The 16,935-nt window shown below is 31.0% G+C and overlaps 1 protein-coding gene across 1 annotated transcript; it reads right to left on the bottom strand.

Moving 5' to 3' along the window:
• Positions 1–1,270: 1,270 nt before the first annotated feature.
• Positions 1,271–10,611, bottom strand: LOC137930660 (troponin C, isoallergen Bla g 6.0301-like). The gene is made up of 6 exons (XM_068773991.1): positions 10,482–10,611; positions 9,501–9,531; positions 2,662–2,805; positions 2,466–2,585; positions 2,004–2,135; positions 1,271–1,576 (listed from the first exon to the last, which is right to left on the bottom strand). Exons 1-6 carry the CDS (start codon positions 10,503–10,505, stop codon positions 1,548–1,550), a joined length of 480 nt encoding a protein of 159 aa, XP_068630092.1. The 5' UTR covers positions 10,506–10,611; the 3' UTR covers positions 1,271–1,547.
• Between the last annotated feature and the right edge of the window lie 6,324 nt (positions 10,612–16,935).

Here is a 16,935-nt window from a genome sequence, read left to right as displayed (position 1 = left end):
TTTAAATAGATTATTTATTTCATGAGATTTTGGACGATTCAAGCCAAAATTAGAAAAGATATTTACAAAGAACAAGAATAAAACGAAAGAGTTATATTTTAAATACTTTTACTCAAACCTGGCTCACATCCAATTCAAAGATGAATGTTATCAAAATCATCCAGGACTATTTGGAGCACACTTTAAAACAGAACACATTATTTTACTGTCCAAAATAATAGCCGCTTACATGAGAATTTTTAACTAACGTGTTTATTTTGAAATATAAATATAAGTAAATATTTCAGATAAACAAAATTACGTGGTTAATAAAGTTCATTGACTTTATATATATTTTTGGACCGGAATTTCTCTGCTGTCCGAGCGGCATTTCTTAATTCTACGGGTTCGAGGAGGAAGGGCGCAGAGAGCCCAAAGCTTCGTTTATGGGAGCAAAGTACTAGGGCTCCCAGAGGAGCTTCGACTAGGGCTGCAACATACTTCACCGGATTGGAACGTCAATAAGCTCTAAGATAGCTTACGCGAACGCTCCATAGTACATGACTTGACTGGAGGGCCGCTAGTCTTTGGACAATTTATACAATACCTTCTATGATTCTTTTTCATTTTTATTAGGTAAATAATGATTCCGGCAAATCATAATTATCTCATATTTTAATCTTTATTCAGAAAACAAAGTAAAAAAAGGAAGTAATACTTAAACTTTTGTATTTAACTATCTTTTTCTACCACTCGGCGTGGCGCCCAATGTTTTTTGCGTATGTATTTTCCAAAAATCCATTCTGGTCACTTTTGATTTACCAAAGAAAAAAATGTCTAATTTTTATACCTATGAGAACTATAGTTTGAAAATATGTTTTTATTTAATGAAAGCCCTCTCAACTGCACTTGTCGAAGTAATTTCATAAAATTTTTAGCTGTTTTTAATTGACTCGGCGAAAGGTACATTCCAACCAATATAGTTTCAAAGACATCTTGATGAATCAATATGTAGGTGAAAATCTCATATATATTTCATCATTATATATGTCGGAAGATGCTGAATGCAGTACCGTTTCCAATCGGTATTGGAAATCTTTAGGGGCGGTCTTTGTCCAGCAGTGGGATGTCCTAGAGCTGAAATGATGATGATGATAATATGTAAGTAGATAAAAATTCTTTAACTCTTAAAAGTAAAATAAAAAAAATCAATGGAATATCTTTAAGTATGTCACGCACCGTACAAATAAATTTTTGAATAAATTAGAAGGGAGTTATAAAACCAAAGATATCTGTAGTATATTAAAAGATTTATTAATAAGTAGATATAAACATTACTCAGCCACACACATCAATTAAACAAGAGGAAATATTATTTTGTACAATACATAATACTATTACGTTAAATAAATGTTGTTGTGGATGTTGAAGATATATTTATATTGGTGTCCAATGTTCCCAAGTGTCGAAAAGTTGAAATAAATGTAAGTGATTTGATTTATTGAAATGTAAGAAAGTATCCTTAAGTTAAAACGTAAGTATAAATACAGAATAGCGTTGATTTATGTTTATTCCCCTGTCATCATCTCCATGAATTCTGTGAACAAAATTTTCGTGATATTAGTGAAAAAAATCACAATTTTATTAAAACCTATTTTTATACATAAAATAAAAATAAGTATGGGTTTTATAGTTACAGGAATAAAAACTCCATTGTAATTTAATCTTTCTTCAAAAGAAGTTACGTAGAAACACATCATACACGCCCGGCACATTAAGATTGATGAATCTTTCAATTTTTTTCACTTATCAGTTGTCATATGTAAATCGTAGATCGGATACTGCAATTACTTATAAATATTTAAATGCGTTGCTTTAATAAAATTAAAAAATAATGTTAATTAGAATTTTAATTCTAAAACAATCTATAATATCATAACGTATAATAACATTTTCTTAATAATAGTTGCGATTCTAGTGCGAATGAAAATAAATATGAAGTTGGTTGAAGGAAAAATAATTACCATCGAAGTCAACGGTGCCGCTGCCGTCGGTATCGATCTCCTGGATGAGGCCATCGAGCTCGTCATCGGTCAGCTGTTCATCCAATTCGCGAAGAATCTCACGTAAGCTCGAGGTGGGAATGTAACCGTTGCCTGAAATTTACTTATCTTTTAATTTTACTTGTCAAACGATGAAATATCCAAGTTGGGTCATCATCATCATCTACAGTTGTAGGATGTCGACGGCTGTACATAGGACTACCAAAGGATAAGGCTGTACATAGGACTACCAAAGGATAAGGCTGTACATAGGACTACCAAAGGACTAAGGACCAACAGGATAAAAATTAAGGTTGGATACATTGATAAAAATTAATATTATGGATGTCATTGTAATACAGAAATTAGTTTCATTTTGTACATTAAGTGATATTTAGTTAATGATTAAATTTTTCGAATTTAATGTGATTATCTAAGTCTTACCTTCCTTGTCGTATAACCTAAATGCCTCACGAAGTTCTTTTTGCATAGCTTCGGCGTCTTCTTCTACAATGAACTTAGCAGCCAAAGTCACGAACTCCGGGAACTCAAGACGGCCAGATTCTGGAGTAAAATAAATTATTAGTATTTGATTTCAATTTAAACAAAAGTAGCACAGATTAAATAGATGACTACTTACTGTCGGCATCGACTTCTTCGATGAGTTCTTCAAGAATTTTTTTATTGAAGGGCTGCCCCATCATCCGAAGGATGTCTGCGACGAAATCGCATGGGATGCTGCCCGAGCGGTTGTGGTCGAAGCCATCGAAAGCCTTGCGAAGGACTGGAACAAATAGCACAGGATTAATACTCCATCGAGATTACGCAACAAGAATTAAAAATCGAAAAGTTTAGACCGTTGAACGTCGTACCCTCGATGTTCAGCGTGCTCATTGTTGACGGAATTATTTGTTACTTAATAAATGCGGTTATTTGGTTTTTAGACTAAGGAAGGAATTACTTTCAGGTTGTGGAAGGACAATAGTGGTGTTGCACTAGCAATAAAAACAGTTGTACTGATCGTCCGACGGGTGAAGATGAGATTAGAACAGAGGTTCAATGCTCTGAAATGCAGTGCGAATAAGTTGTGCAATGCAGCTATTTCGGTGCAGCGGGCGCGGTGCACCGCTACGAGACGCATGTGCGTTGCGTATTGCGTGTAAATAGGACGCCAGTAATAATAAAGAAGACAAGCCGGAATAAAAAAAATATAATATTTATAATCTGAATTTATAAAACGCTGTCATGTTTTGACACTTGTTAATAATATTTGCTATCATTGGATTTAGTGATAGATTTCCGTATTACTTTCATATATAGGTCAATTGATTATAGGTGCAAAGCTACATAGGGGTGAATATGTAGCTCCTTTGCTGTCAATTGATGTATACGTCCTGTATGGGTGTACTACAGTACGCCCTAGTCAATGATCAATGGTTTCAGAAACAATAAATAACGCAGTGATAAAAAAGTAAGAAAAAAGTGTTCGAAATTCGAATTACTTTGTGATAACAAAAATGTTAAAATTTAAAAGTTATTGTCTTCTCTCATTGCAATAGAAAAAATATATTAATGTAACATTTTAGAACGATCATTTTATACAGGATGACTGAAATAGGTGTAAAAACTTTAATTCGTTTCGCTGACCAATGAGCTATATGTACCTTTAAAGTTTTATGTGTATTACTCTGTATTCGACAAAATTCTATGGTACACGCCAAATTTATTTTTGTAAATAGTCATTTGCATTCCAACATTAAAGTAAAGAGATCATTATTTTTTTTTTTACTTACATTAAGTGCAACTAAAATATGGCAATATTAAACTCTAGAAATTAATCTGCTACAATATCTGATTTAGTGATTACAGATATAAATAAGATATATAAAATGTTAATCTGCTTCTAAATTTAAATTAGCCAATCATTATTATCATTTCTGTCATATGACGTAAACTGCTTGACAAATGTCTCCCCACAGATCTCTAACAGGATCGCTTGGAAGCGGCCTGGATAGTGTCTACGGACGACCTAATTAAATAGGAAACCTACGTTATCGTTAGACGCCAAGATTTTGGAAATTTTGTGATTTATTTTAATGGTTTATCTTAGTGTGTAATATTTGGAATTTGTTTCCAAACATTAATAATGTTATATAATGTTATATTATAGTGTTATAATTTGAGGAGATACCGGACAATTAATGTTTATTTAAATTTAGGAAATGATATTGTAATATTAAGAGATATTTAAATGAAAGTAAATTATTGTTACATTTGTAATAAATGGTCTTGTAGATATGAATGTTTTATTATAGATGTATATGTATAAAAATATAAAGAATCGTAAAGTTTAGGCACTTGAAATTATGTAGGTAAATACCTTTTGCCAAATAAAAGTCAGCGGATAAAATTTCGTTATATCCGTTTATGTACATAATGAAATTTTACCAGAAAGGGATGTTGAGGAGACCTTTATAAAGTTAGAGAAGTTTGCCAGTAATACAAATTTTTTGACGAAGAACGGTTTTAACGAGTACAAGTAATGAATGCTTTATATTATATTTGAATACAGGGTGACGTAGTGCGATTCGCGTGCAATGGACTTATCATGACAACGCACTGTTTATTACGCTCGGTGATGGAAGCTGACAGATATAAAAATTCATCGTTCTTTCCCCGAATCGGATATTTCGGAGCGTGCGTCATTTTGTTTAAAAATAAAATGATATCAAATGTTGCTAACGAAAATAAACTCTTTCGAAGCTTTACCGTGACGCGCGGAGATACAGCGCTAAGCCTGTCTTTCGTTACAAAATTGTATCCCTCTGAACATTTCATTTATAAATACCCTGTATCATTATGTATATTTCATTGTAACGAAAAGATGCTGTTTGATAAGCAAGTAGTGAAGAATTTCGAACGGAGCTTGCGTGTCTATGTTTATAACTCTATGATTTGTAAATTTAAACAGAGATAATAAAACTTATAATTGTCAATTAAAATATTTCGCTTATGACTCACCTTACAATTTTTTTTATAAAATTCGGATTTTTCTTTATAATAAAACTTAATTTTAAAGTACCAAAATCTAGATTACTAGATCTAAACGAATATTGACGGGTAAAAAACATTACAGTCAAAAGTGAAAAACTGATACGAAAGTAATTTTTTAATCTATATTTAAGGCACAGCAATTGGTCCAATATAGTGGATGAAAAGAGGATAATTTACTGAAAACATATTAAAGGACTAATTCATTTTGTTTCTTTTAAGTTATTAAGTTACATAAACCCATAAAAACTCTCCTAAAAATATATTCTTTCATTCATTATTGTCTTTTGTTTATTTATAATAATCTGCGCGTCATGCGATTATTCTCAATTATTATCAAAAGGGTTTTCCGACAGAAACTAGATTCAAATTACGCTTGCTTATAATGACATTCTTCAACATTAAATACATGGTTACGGAGGGTTTTTAAAAGGTTTTTTTTTTTAAATTTTAAATAAGATGTTTTTAGCGAACTTTTAAACAGTCCAAAAATCTCTCCCTTATCATTCTTTCAAAATGGTACTTCTTTAAAAGGTTGATTAATCATGAATCGTGTTTGTTACATTACAAGTGTCGAATTACGTATTTCATAAAGTCAGTTTTAAATTGCTACACTTTCGGAGGTACAATCCTATGAAATTCATACTTTTTGGATTAATTACATAGGATTTCCATTGCATACAAACAAGTTGCCAGAGAATTGGCAGCAGCGTTCTCTGCGTACCATAATAAAACACTGCGTTCGCCAGACGGCCTGCCGGGCGTGGTAATTGTGGTACATCCTCCATAGATATCTTTGGAATAGGCTCATGCCTTGCAATGGGCTACGGCTGAAACGACGATGACGATATTGTTATCTTTGAAGGTAATGTTGGATTAATTCATTATTTCAGTTAAACAATTTCTTTCATTAAAACGTTATCGCACTTTCGTAGCATAGATAGGCCTTCATTATAAAGTCTAATATTATCAATAAGTTATCATGTTACGTTACTGTTATTATTTCTGACTTCAATTACACATAAGCAGACTACAAGTGTAGACAATAAGAATCATACAAATGTATTATGTATGCAGTATGTACAATTAAATTGCCCTTTAAGTATTTACTTGAACCTTTAAATATTTATTTAAATCCTTTAAGTATTTACTTAAAGGGCAATTAAATTGTACATACTGCATACATAATATGTTTGTATGTTTCTTATTATTTCTTATTGTTGAATTAATTCGTAATTAAGTAGTAATTCGACAATTTGTTATGCAAAATATGGGCCAAAGTGGACAAAGAAGACAAGAAATAGTCGGTGTTTTTACACGGGTGTTGTTTTTTTTTATTTTTTTTCTATCTCCTATAATAAATGTGGTGTTAAAAACTTTGGTGCACGTTTTGGTTATTAATGGCATCTCTGGACAACGTATAACTTATTACATTTTATACATATTATACATATTACTTTGATTCACCGCTGAACAGCCGTAGTCGCCAAAATACTACAATATTATCCACCAAATATAGGTTGTTAAACGCCTGTAACTACATGTCCGCCAGGCAGTCTGCACGTAACTCATAAATTTTGGTTTAAAACAATTGTAACCTACAAATTCTGAAAATACTCTTTAGCAATTATGAAGTTTAAATTGACAGTTAATACCGCAATTAAAATTATAAATAAAATTGTGAAATATTAAAACAAAATGTGTAACAGATGTAGATGTCACTGGCATATGGTTTCAACAAGACGGTGCCGTATATCACACAGCTGAAACATTAAATTAATTACAGATTTCTTTTTTTTTCACGAAATTACTAATCTTATTTTAATAATGCGATGTTACTTCAGGATTTTTTTCCTACTCAAAAATAATCTGCAGAATATTTTTAATGTTTTTTTTTAAGTCTATATGTAATTATAAAATATGATTAAGAATTTTGGTAAAAGTATCAAAATCAGTATGTATACTTGTGTGTGTTGTGGTTAAAATCGGATAAATATCATTCTTCACAATTGTCAAATATTTTCCAATGCAATAAAAGTTTGAATAATTTTCATAGATTCCTCATTAAAATTTTTAAAACTGTTATTACCACGAATCATTATTACTTAGTCTAAACTATTATGTGACCTGTTTGTTCTCATATTTCATAAAAAAATATGTAAGCCTGGTATAACGAACTAAAAATACCAATTTATGACCCAATTAAAGTTTACGGCGCACGCATTAAAAATATCTGCATCTGATAAAAAAGCTCGTAGGCCGGAGTTTACGCGGGTGAACGCAGCTGTCCAACAGTAATTTGGCAACAAAACAATTTTATAAAACTCGTCTTGTATTTTTACCGGCGGTGAGTTGTTAATTTTAATCGCCTGGATGTCTTGGCAGTTGTCTCAAAGACCCATCCATGAGTTTTATGACTTTTATCTAGATTTTAAGCTGTTTCTTAATTATCCCCACCGTTAGGACACGGTTCTCTTTCGTAACGAGGTCAAAGACAACGTCATTCCATGCTTTATATTAAAATTTATTTCAGGCGGCTGGAACATATACTGTAATATGAACACGAGCAGTATAATAATAGCTGTTAAAACAAATTATGATTTATTTGACTATTAAGAAGACTATTGCTTCAACGTGTACTGGTAATTGTTAATTGTATTAATTTTCTGATGAATTGTGTTCATTGAAACAAACTATTTCTTTTATTTACTTTAACGCATTGTTAAATGTGTTAAGAGTTTTAATAGCGATTTTCTTTAGTAAATGGAATACATAAACAATTACCTTCGTGTAATCACAATTAATTTACATTAAATAATATCCATCTTAGGTTTATAGACGCAGTTACGTCGATATAAATTTAACTAAGAGAAATACGTCAATACAAGAAATTTTTATTACTTATTATTACGTATTAAAAATAAATAGAATTTAAGATGTTGATATAATCTTTAAAAATTACAGTTTATTACAATGTTACAATTAGACCAGTGGTTGGCTTTTTACTTATAACAGTAATCTTGATTTTCAAATGGTGAAAATATTTGTACGCACGCATTGACATCTTACAAAAAAAAAAACTTTATAAAATGTACAATTTTTTCTTTACTTTTTTTGCTTATAAATTAAAAAAACACCCTTTTCTGTAAGTATAGAACAAACATTTTCTGTAATTAAGTTTATATTGATTAAAATTAATATATCCATCAATTAATTCGCAGTACGTATGTTATATTCAAACACAAAATTTGCGTTTGGTATTTAGCTTGTATCCTTAATGTTTACATTTGGCTTTGATTTATATTACTTGGCAAATATATGAAATGGTACACACGCGTCAACAAATCTTAATCTTCGTATTTGATTATTACATTAAAATATTAGTTAGACACTTGTTCCAGTTTATTTTCGTTCAGTTTGGGAACAAATAGAGATGTTAATCGAGTTACTCCACACATATGAACATTAAATTCTGTGAATAGGTAAATTTTGATAGCGGTTTCTTGAAAATGAGAATCGACTATAATTTCCAAGGTAATTCTAACATTCTGTAGAATTTGTTTCGTGATATTGAACTAAACAATGACGGTAGCATGCTAACGGATATCACGGTACATTGGCATTATTCCAAGCGTGTTGCCACGGTACCGCGCTCCTCCAAACAAACCGACCGCTGTTGTTTCGCCTCATAACAAACAACATTTATTCCTCTAGGATTAAATTTTTATGTTGAAATTATTAAATAAATAAAATAAAAATCTTCACAGAGTACGAGTAAAAATAGTAATGTTGCTTGAAGCATTTTTTAAAATATAATACGCATACGCAATTTTTTGTGTTGCTAGTATTGTGTGTATTTGTGATTTGTTTAGATATGTTTAAATTATCATAAGGCAACAGTGTTCTATCGTAAAAAAATATTTAAGTACAGCATTGAATTTAGACCTCGTTTAACCACGTAGCTTCAACTTACATTGTTATTTAATATTTCAACGGCAAGATATGATTTTGGAATAAACAAATTTTAATAATTTACAAACTTTAATTAACCGAACTTACAAATTTAAATGAACCGAATGCAACCATAACAAGGTTATGGTTGCATTCGGTATGTTAAATCTTAAGTTAAAGTTAAAATTTAATAAAGAGTAATGAATATTTATCGTTATGTAAAATAACATCTATCAGCGGGCTTAAGAAGAGCATTTCTCTCATATTCTCGTGATAACGTTAAACCCACACACGGTTTTGGATGAACAAATTTATTATATGAGGCCTCTGTCTATAAAATTTATGAAGTCAGTCTCCATTGTGTTTTTGGATTGTAGCCAAATAAATGCTCGATTTTTCTCCGATGTCGTATAAACAATAAAAGATAAATATTGTCTCTTTTTTTATTAAGTTTCTTTTTAAAATTCAATAACTCACCGGCTATTTGTTCTGGCGGCAGCTCATCGGCCTGTAATAAAAAAAAATTGTTCGTGATATTTTACAATATTGTTATCATAGATATAGATAAAGATATAATAATCTATCTAGGCCGTAGTACAAGTTTTTAGGAACAGCCACGTTTCGGAGGCGTAATAAATTTATTTTACGTGCAATTGAAACAAAAATAGAATCCTTGGTGTTGCGTGCTCACTGCCGCGCTTCTTGAAATACACCTTTAAAATAATTGTAATCTGGTAACAAACTTATAAATCTAAGAATTTTCCAAATTATGTAAATATTTGATTGACGTCTCGATTTTCTGTATAATTATTTCATTGTTCTACATCGTTCTATAATGTTAGCGTGCTTCTCGGAATAATTACGAAGATAATATTAATTTCGGTTTGACAGTAGATTATTAAACGAGAAAAATAAATGGGTACATTGTGTATAAACACTGATGTTAGAAACAGTGCACACATGAAATGGATATTTCGTATACCGTCATTTCATGTCATTGGCATCGTGGTGTTTTCGGGGAGAGTCTTTTCTTTGTACGTGTTTTTATTAATTCACGTTGAAGAAAAGGCTTAAAAAATATAGCCATATCCGAGTATCATAATTCTAAATTAAAAAAAAATTATGTTTGATTCCTTGTACAAGTAGTATGATTATAAAAAAGTAGTACTATTATAAAAATAAATAGTATTTAAGAAAAACTAATAAAATTGTCAAGGAAAATAAAAAATTATTTCCAGTATTAACTAAGAAATGATTGTCATAGTGTTTTGGCGGGAATTGAAACTATTAATGATAATGTGGTACCACTATTTTTTACTTAGATTATATCTATTATTTTGCATGACACCAGAATTTATCAAATAATAATACGGCGGTCGACGATTTGTTTTTTTGTAGAAGTTAATTTAAAGTTTTCTTTTTTTAAATTATTGAACGAAAGAATATGCCGACACCTACCCAGTCTTCTGTGTCCAGAACCATGTTTAAAGTCACTAGTTAGCACTGTGAGACGCACAACACGACTGGCTGTGAGAATGTTGCTGCTAACGTTCAGGGTTATTTTCTGCTTCTTTACGAGTATGGCCTTTCGACTACTTTCATATAAAATAACGTTCGGCGTGTGAGGGGGCGACGGGGATCCGCGTGAATCCTCATCTTCCTGCGCCAGCGCTGGCCAATGGCGAGGGGCTCAAACGGCAGGATGCAGACGTATTTTTAGTCGAAAACGTGGTCAGGCACAATGTAAACAAGCGAAGCGTGCGGTGCTGTAATCTGGCAGCGCCCTCCGCTGGCTTCCATTGCGTCATTTAACACGAATGCGCGCTTTCAGACAGTTTCTCGTATAGTCGTTTACGATTTACAGACAAATCTACCGCCACTAAAAGAAACATGTTATTTTATAAACAGCGCTGATTAAATACGAACAGCCATAATTATATAGTTTTATGCGCATATAAACTCTTACTTACGAGCGGAAGGCGGCTAAATAAAACTTTAAAACTAATTAAGAGGTAGATTTTGTGTTCACATTTGAAAACATTTTAGTATAACAAAATATACAGGTCATAGAATAATCGCTTTACTTGTTTACAATTAATAATAACGAGATGAAATGTAGCGATATTTTGGCACAGCAGTCAGATTAACATCCATAATATTATATTTTTATATTTTTTGATGCTATTCGAACCCTGTAACTGAACTTTCACATCAATTTCAAATCAAACAAACACCTATCTATCTTGGCGGTTAAAATCTCTCTGCTGTTAACTACTGAACCGGAACTATATTACCAAGAATTGATTCTTTTGATATCGAAATACACTTTATTTATAACCATATCAGAGCTTTCCGGCCAAAGTTTGTATTAAAAAAAAAGTGCTGAAATTTTGTTATTACTAAAGCCACTTACTACGTGCATTAAAGATTTTGTAATTGTTAATAAATGTATGATTAGATAGCTATTTTCACCAACCGAGCGCTGTTTTTCTTACTTTTCTTTAATCATCTCACGTCAATCTATAATGTAGTAAGAGTATCAAATAACATTCGTGGAAATTAAGCAGTTGTTTTCTTTTAAGTGTTACCATATGTTTTCAATTTGCACTGTTTATGAATTTTGCAGCCATTGTTTTAAATATAAGCTATAGTTAAATATTTTTGTTTCGTTTAAAACGAAAATAATGGCAACGTTTTGAGACGAAGAAAATCCATCAAGATGCCATAATGTATCTTCGCTAATGGTAAAGTGGCCAAAAGATAATTAATGAACCTCAGTATCATTTGTTTGAAATATTTCTTTATTGCTTTATAATGTTATGAGTTGAAAGAACAAAGAAATTTATATTATGCTAAAGTTTTTTAATTTTAAGTATATTTTATGTGGATAACTAATAATTTGGAATTGAACGTGATAGTAAACAAAAACCAATAGTCGATAATTTGTCCATCGATGGCTACTGACAAGTTGAAGCCACGATAAGTGTTCAAAAGTTGATACTAATCAATAACACCACTTAAAACGTTGCGTTGATAGATTTTTAAGCTCTTAAAGATTTTGCACCTATTTCCATTTTTTTTTTTAATTTTGGCATGCGATAGGTTAATAACTTCTAGCAGTACAAAGTCTGCAAGGGCAGACAGTAACCAATAAATAATTTTAATATGTGTAATGCAGTGATCCGAATTTTGAAAACGCTTTTTGTCACCATATTATAATTACGGTATTTCTTAGTTCTGAAACTATTGACTTTTGGATAAAGTGTACTACAGAATAATTGACAGCAAATGACGTCTTTCGCACATTTAGTCATTTTAACATCTATAAAGATTTATTCTGTATAAATAAAAACGTGTCGCTACGGCAATGTTTTTTTTTCTTCATATTTTCGTTAAAGCATATGAAAGGTTCTTGTAGAAAGAGAAAAAAAAAATTTTAAGAAAATAGGGAAAACATAAATTCTGTTTTCTTTACAAATTATAGAATAAATTAAAACACCTGTCTCTAGCTGTAAAACGTTGACGTAAATCATAACCACAAAAAGGCGTGTACGGATGTAATCAAACTAAAAATATTGGAACATCGTAAACCATTACATTGAAGATATGATTATATTATTACTAATCTCAATGAATAAAAAAAAACTTTCTTGTTCAAGTAATCGTTGTCGATCAATTTGACATATTTTATTTCTGTATTGGGCTTTGCAATTTTTGTCAGCACGAAGTCTGTCGGGTTGGCTAATTATAACAAAACAAAATTAAATATTTAAATAAAATAAGCATGTAGTCAAAATAAAAATTAAACTATTGTTATTATATTAAAATTTTAAATCTGCTTACGGAACCATTAGCATACAGTGAGCCCCACCATTCGAAAGCTTTCTGAGCAGTCAAGAGATGCATTAATCTTTCTTCCCATACGTCAAGCTGTGAGTGGTGCCGTTGGAACAAGGCGGAAAATTGGCACTGATGTCATAAATGGAAAGCAATAACGTACTTTTTATCCCAACTTTATTTATCTTTGTTTTTGCTCTTTTTACCGTATTTTTATTTTCTTTATATTCATCTCATTTCACTTTAAATCTAAGTACGTATAGTAAATTAAAGAAACAAGTTCTGAAATACATATTATGATAAGAATTTTTTTTGTAAATTACATTTAATTATACTATATAGGTAACATTTTGTTTGATTGAGATAACTTTTTGCCATTTTAAGGTAGTGATATGATCCCGTTGCTGAAGAAATTTTGCGACTTCCGAACAAAAAATGCAACAAGTAGTTATGGTAATCCTCTCCACTCACTTTACACCTTATTGCGAGTTAACTCGGGATTCGCCACAGTTTGTGAAGCTTAATCGATCTTCGACAACAAGAATTTTCGCAGGCTCTTGCGTGATCTAATTTGAAAATTATGATAAAATCAATTTCTTACAAAACGATTCGGGTCCATTGCATCTCTATACAGTATCACAAATATGTACATGGTTCATTAGGTGTCTTTTAGTTAGCTCGTTTGGTACCTAAAAATCTAGCTTTTTCATGTAACCAGCTTTTTCCAAGAGAGTTAAAAATTTTTAATTCTTCAGCTATGTCGTAACTAATATAACGAGATTGATCCACTTTTTAAAAAATTGTGTCAATTTTATCCGTAACTGACCAGGGTAAGGTGCACCTTGGAAATCAAAATTTCCAGATTCAAAACGCTTAAACAATTTTTGTGCTACTCTTACTTTGCATTTGGTCCAGAAACGGCTTAATTTTCTTTCGCAGCTAGAACTTTTGCTTTTCTGAAGTAAATTTCATAAATGTACTAATTAAATGCCATCAAAACCAGCCAGATACAAATAGTACAGACATAAAGATTTTACTACAAAAGAGATTGTTTCCCTGATCTAATGCCTTTGTAAATAACTTAATTTTTAACTTACGTTTCTTTAGTGTAATTAAATTATTATAATGTCTTTTAATAAACTATTTAGCATTAATATAGTTCCGTCTTGATTCACCATTTTTTTATAGAAAGCTCGAATTTGCTTTTCGATTTGATTTCTATTCTCACTTAAAATTATAAATAGAAAACATAACAATGGGCGAGTGCCAATAGAAATAACTGGAATAACAACGTATCCCAGTACTTACAGAGATGGTATAGTGTTGTAAGAATCTCCCGAGTTTATTTTTTCTATCCGATTATTGAAATGAACAGATACTATAAACTTTTAAAAATCATAAAATTCGTTTGATTCCCTAATGTAAATCAACTTTCTAGGAAGTTTTGATCATTGAATAAATAAGTTAATGCTGTGACTATTTTTTCTTTATCATCATGACATGAGTTAGAAGATCGTGAGATTAATTATAAATTATATTCCTAATAATGTAATTTAAAAAAATCTACGCAACCAAGCTTACCGTTCATCATATGTAGGGGTACGGAAATTTCGTATTTACGAAATAGATGCGAATAAATGCGAAAATTACACATAAATGCGAATAAATGCGAAATATATGGTAGTGTTCGTATGATGGATTATTAAATTATTATCGTATCGCCCGAGTCGCGACTCGCGTCAATTAAACTTGAGTGAAGTTCGTTTTGGACGAAACGGTCGACGCACTTTTTGGACACGAACTGACTCGACAGAACGAAAGCTTTCGAGTCTCTCTTGTTCGTTGCCTACCGCTCGAGTCGGGGATGTTGCATATGAGCACTCGAGCAGTGTGCATTTGTAACGCTTTAGGCACGCAAGTGTTTTACAAAAATATTTTTTTTGTACTCTTAAAATGGGACGCCCTAAGAAAAATTTGACAGATAGAATACTAGAATTTAAGAAAGATGGTCTGTATGTGTCCGACACAAATATTTTGATGTGCCAATATTGTAACATTCGTTTGTCTTAAGGAACATGAAGGAATTGATGAGACAATGAAAACTATGTTGAAATCAGCAAGCGACAAAAGTTTCAGTAAGCTTTCTCTTCACATGAAATTAAATAAGACGAACGAGGCTTTCTTTCACATTGGCCAATTGTTTTCCCCATCTGCGGCTGCAAGTTCAACCACATTAAATATAAACGTATTGCTGGAAAGCTTTTCGAAAATTCCTTTTTTCCAAGGATTTCCTCAAAATGAGTTAATTGATGGGCATGCGCACTTTCATAGGTTAATTCTTCGGTCTATTAATATAAATGAAAACCCCAATATAAGGAACATATTGTTGGCTGTCAACTGCAACTTTCCGTCTTTTACTGAAGCAGCATTACAGAGTATTTGGAGTCCAACCAATAGCGTGGACGCTGAACGCTTCTACAGCATATACAATGTCGTCGTAACGGACCGAAGAACGACGCTTAAGGAGTCAAATGTTGAAATTTCCACTATGTTATCTTTTAATTAATTAAAATTGTTTTATGTTAAGACTTGTAAAAAATTACTAAACAAGTATTTTTGTTTAATAAATACCTAATTTACCCAATTTTACAATTTCAAAAATATAAATGCGAAATTTAAGCGAAATTTTTAAATTTTGAAAAATATAAATGCGAAATTGGTGATTTTTTTTTGCGAAATTTCCGTACCTCTAATCATATGTCATTTTTAAACATAATAGGTCAAGTCTCATTAGACTATTTATGGCATCCTTCAACCTGGAATACAATAACTCTTCAGTACTTCTAGTTTGCTTATATTTAGCTCCGCAGCAATAGCACCATTTTACGGTATTTTACGAAATAAACTTACCATCACTTGTAATAAAATCCTTATAAACGCGACAGAATCTTATACTATAAATAGCTCTTCATATGTATACTACAAATATCAAAGGATCAATATTACGATTATTGACTCTTTTGTTTTTGTGAGTTAAGTAAAAATATTGCGAATGCGGTTAAGTTAGTATCTATTTATTTTATATTTAAATATATCTAAACAGAGATTTATCAAGCTCATTTTTATCCATGTGCGATAAATATGATCTGATATCAAGCTAGCTTAGAGGTTGGATATTCGTGATTTTAAAAAAAAAATTGAGGCTTTCTATACAATTTTATTCCTGTAACATTTCCAATAGTAGACCTTGATAGTTATTTCACATTTTATTACACGAAGACCGGATAGTGAAGTCGTTTTTTTGTTAAACACATAAAGTTTTAATGAGTTTTTACATTAATTATTGACGCAATGGCGTTAGTATCGATTTTTGTCATCCATTACTGCAATACCAACAGAGTTAATATGAGAAAATTGAAAATTAATTCCATTGGTGAGTCATCAAGATGCGTTGATATTAGTCGTTCAATATCCGACTACGTAATATGATATTATATCGAGGAAAAAAATGCAATCTAATGCATTTAAGAAGAAAATATCACTTGTTAATATGTTCAGTTCAATAGACGGTTTAATCAAAATTGCAAATATCAATGTATATGTACATGTTGATTCGTTATGGGCGAAAAACCTTTACAAGAATTAATGTATGACTCATTTGCCAGCAAAAAGCAAATATAAAACAATAATTTATTTTAAAACGTTGCAATCCAGATTAAAAAATGTTCTTTCTTAGTTAGAAAAAGCATTTTTTACATGACGTCGTTTATTATTCTTATAACCATTAATTTTTGAGCAGGGTGTATAATGCATTAACTGATAGCAAATGAGCGATTTATAATCACACCTTTCAAGTTTTTAAATGTTTAACCAATTACCTTGAGTACAAATTCTTTTTGAGAACACTGACCCGTTTTTTTAAAAAAAAATATTAATTCGATCTAGTTGTTTACAATAAAAGTTCAGTTACAGTAAAGGATCTTTTAGTGAATGTAATTCTCTAAAAGATCTAAGCTGTAAGCTCTAACAATTTATCGCTACACAATGACAAGCCTTTTCAGTTTTTTCATTTATC

The sequence above is a fragment of the Battus philenor genome, unplaced genomic scaffold (genome assembly GCF_028537555.1).
Source record: "Battus philenor isolate CCGP_79_NKW_IND1 unplaced genomic scaffold, ilBatPhil1.0.hap1 SCAF_6, whole genome shotgun sequence".
Taxonomy (NCBI): Eukaryota; Metazoa; Arthropoda; class Insecta; order Lepidoptera; family Papilionidae; genus Battus; species Battus philenor.
This window is presented reverse-complemented; position numbering and strand designations above follow the sequence as displayed.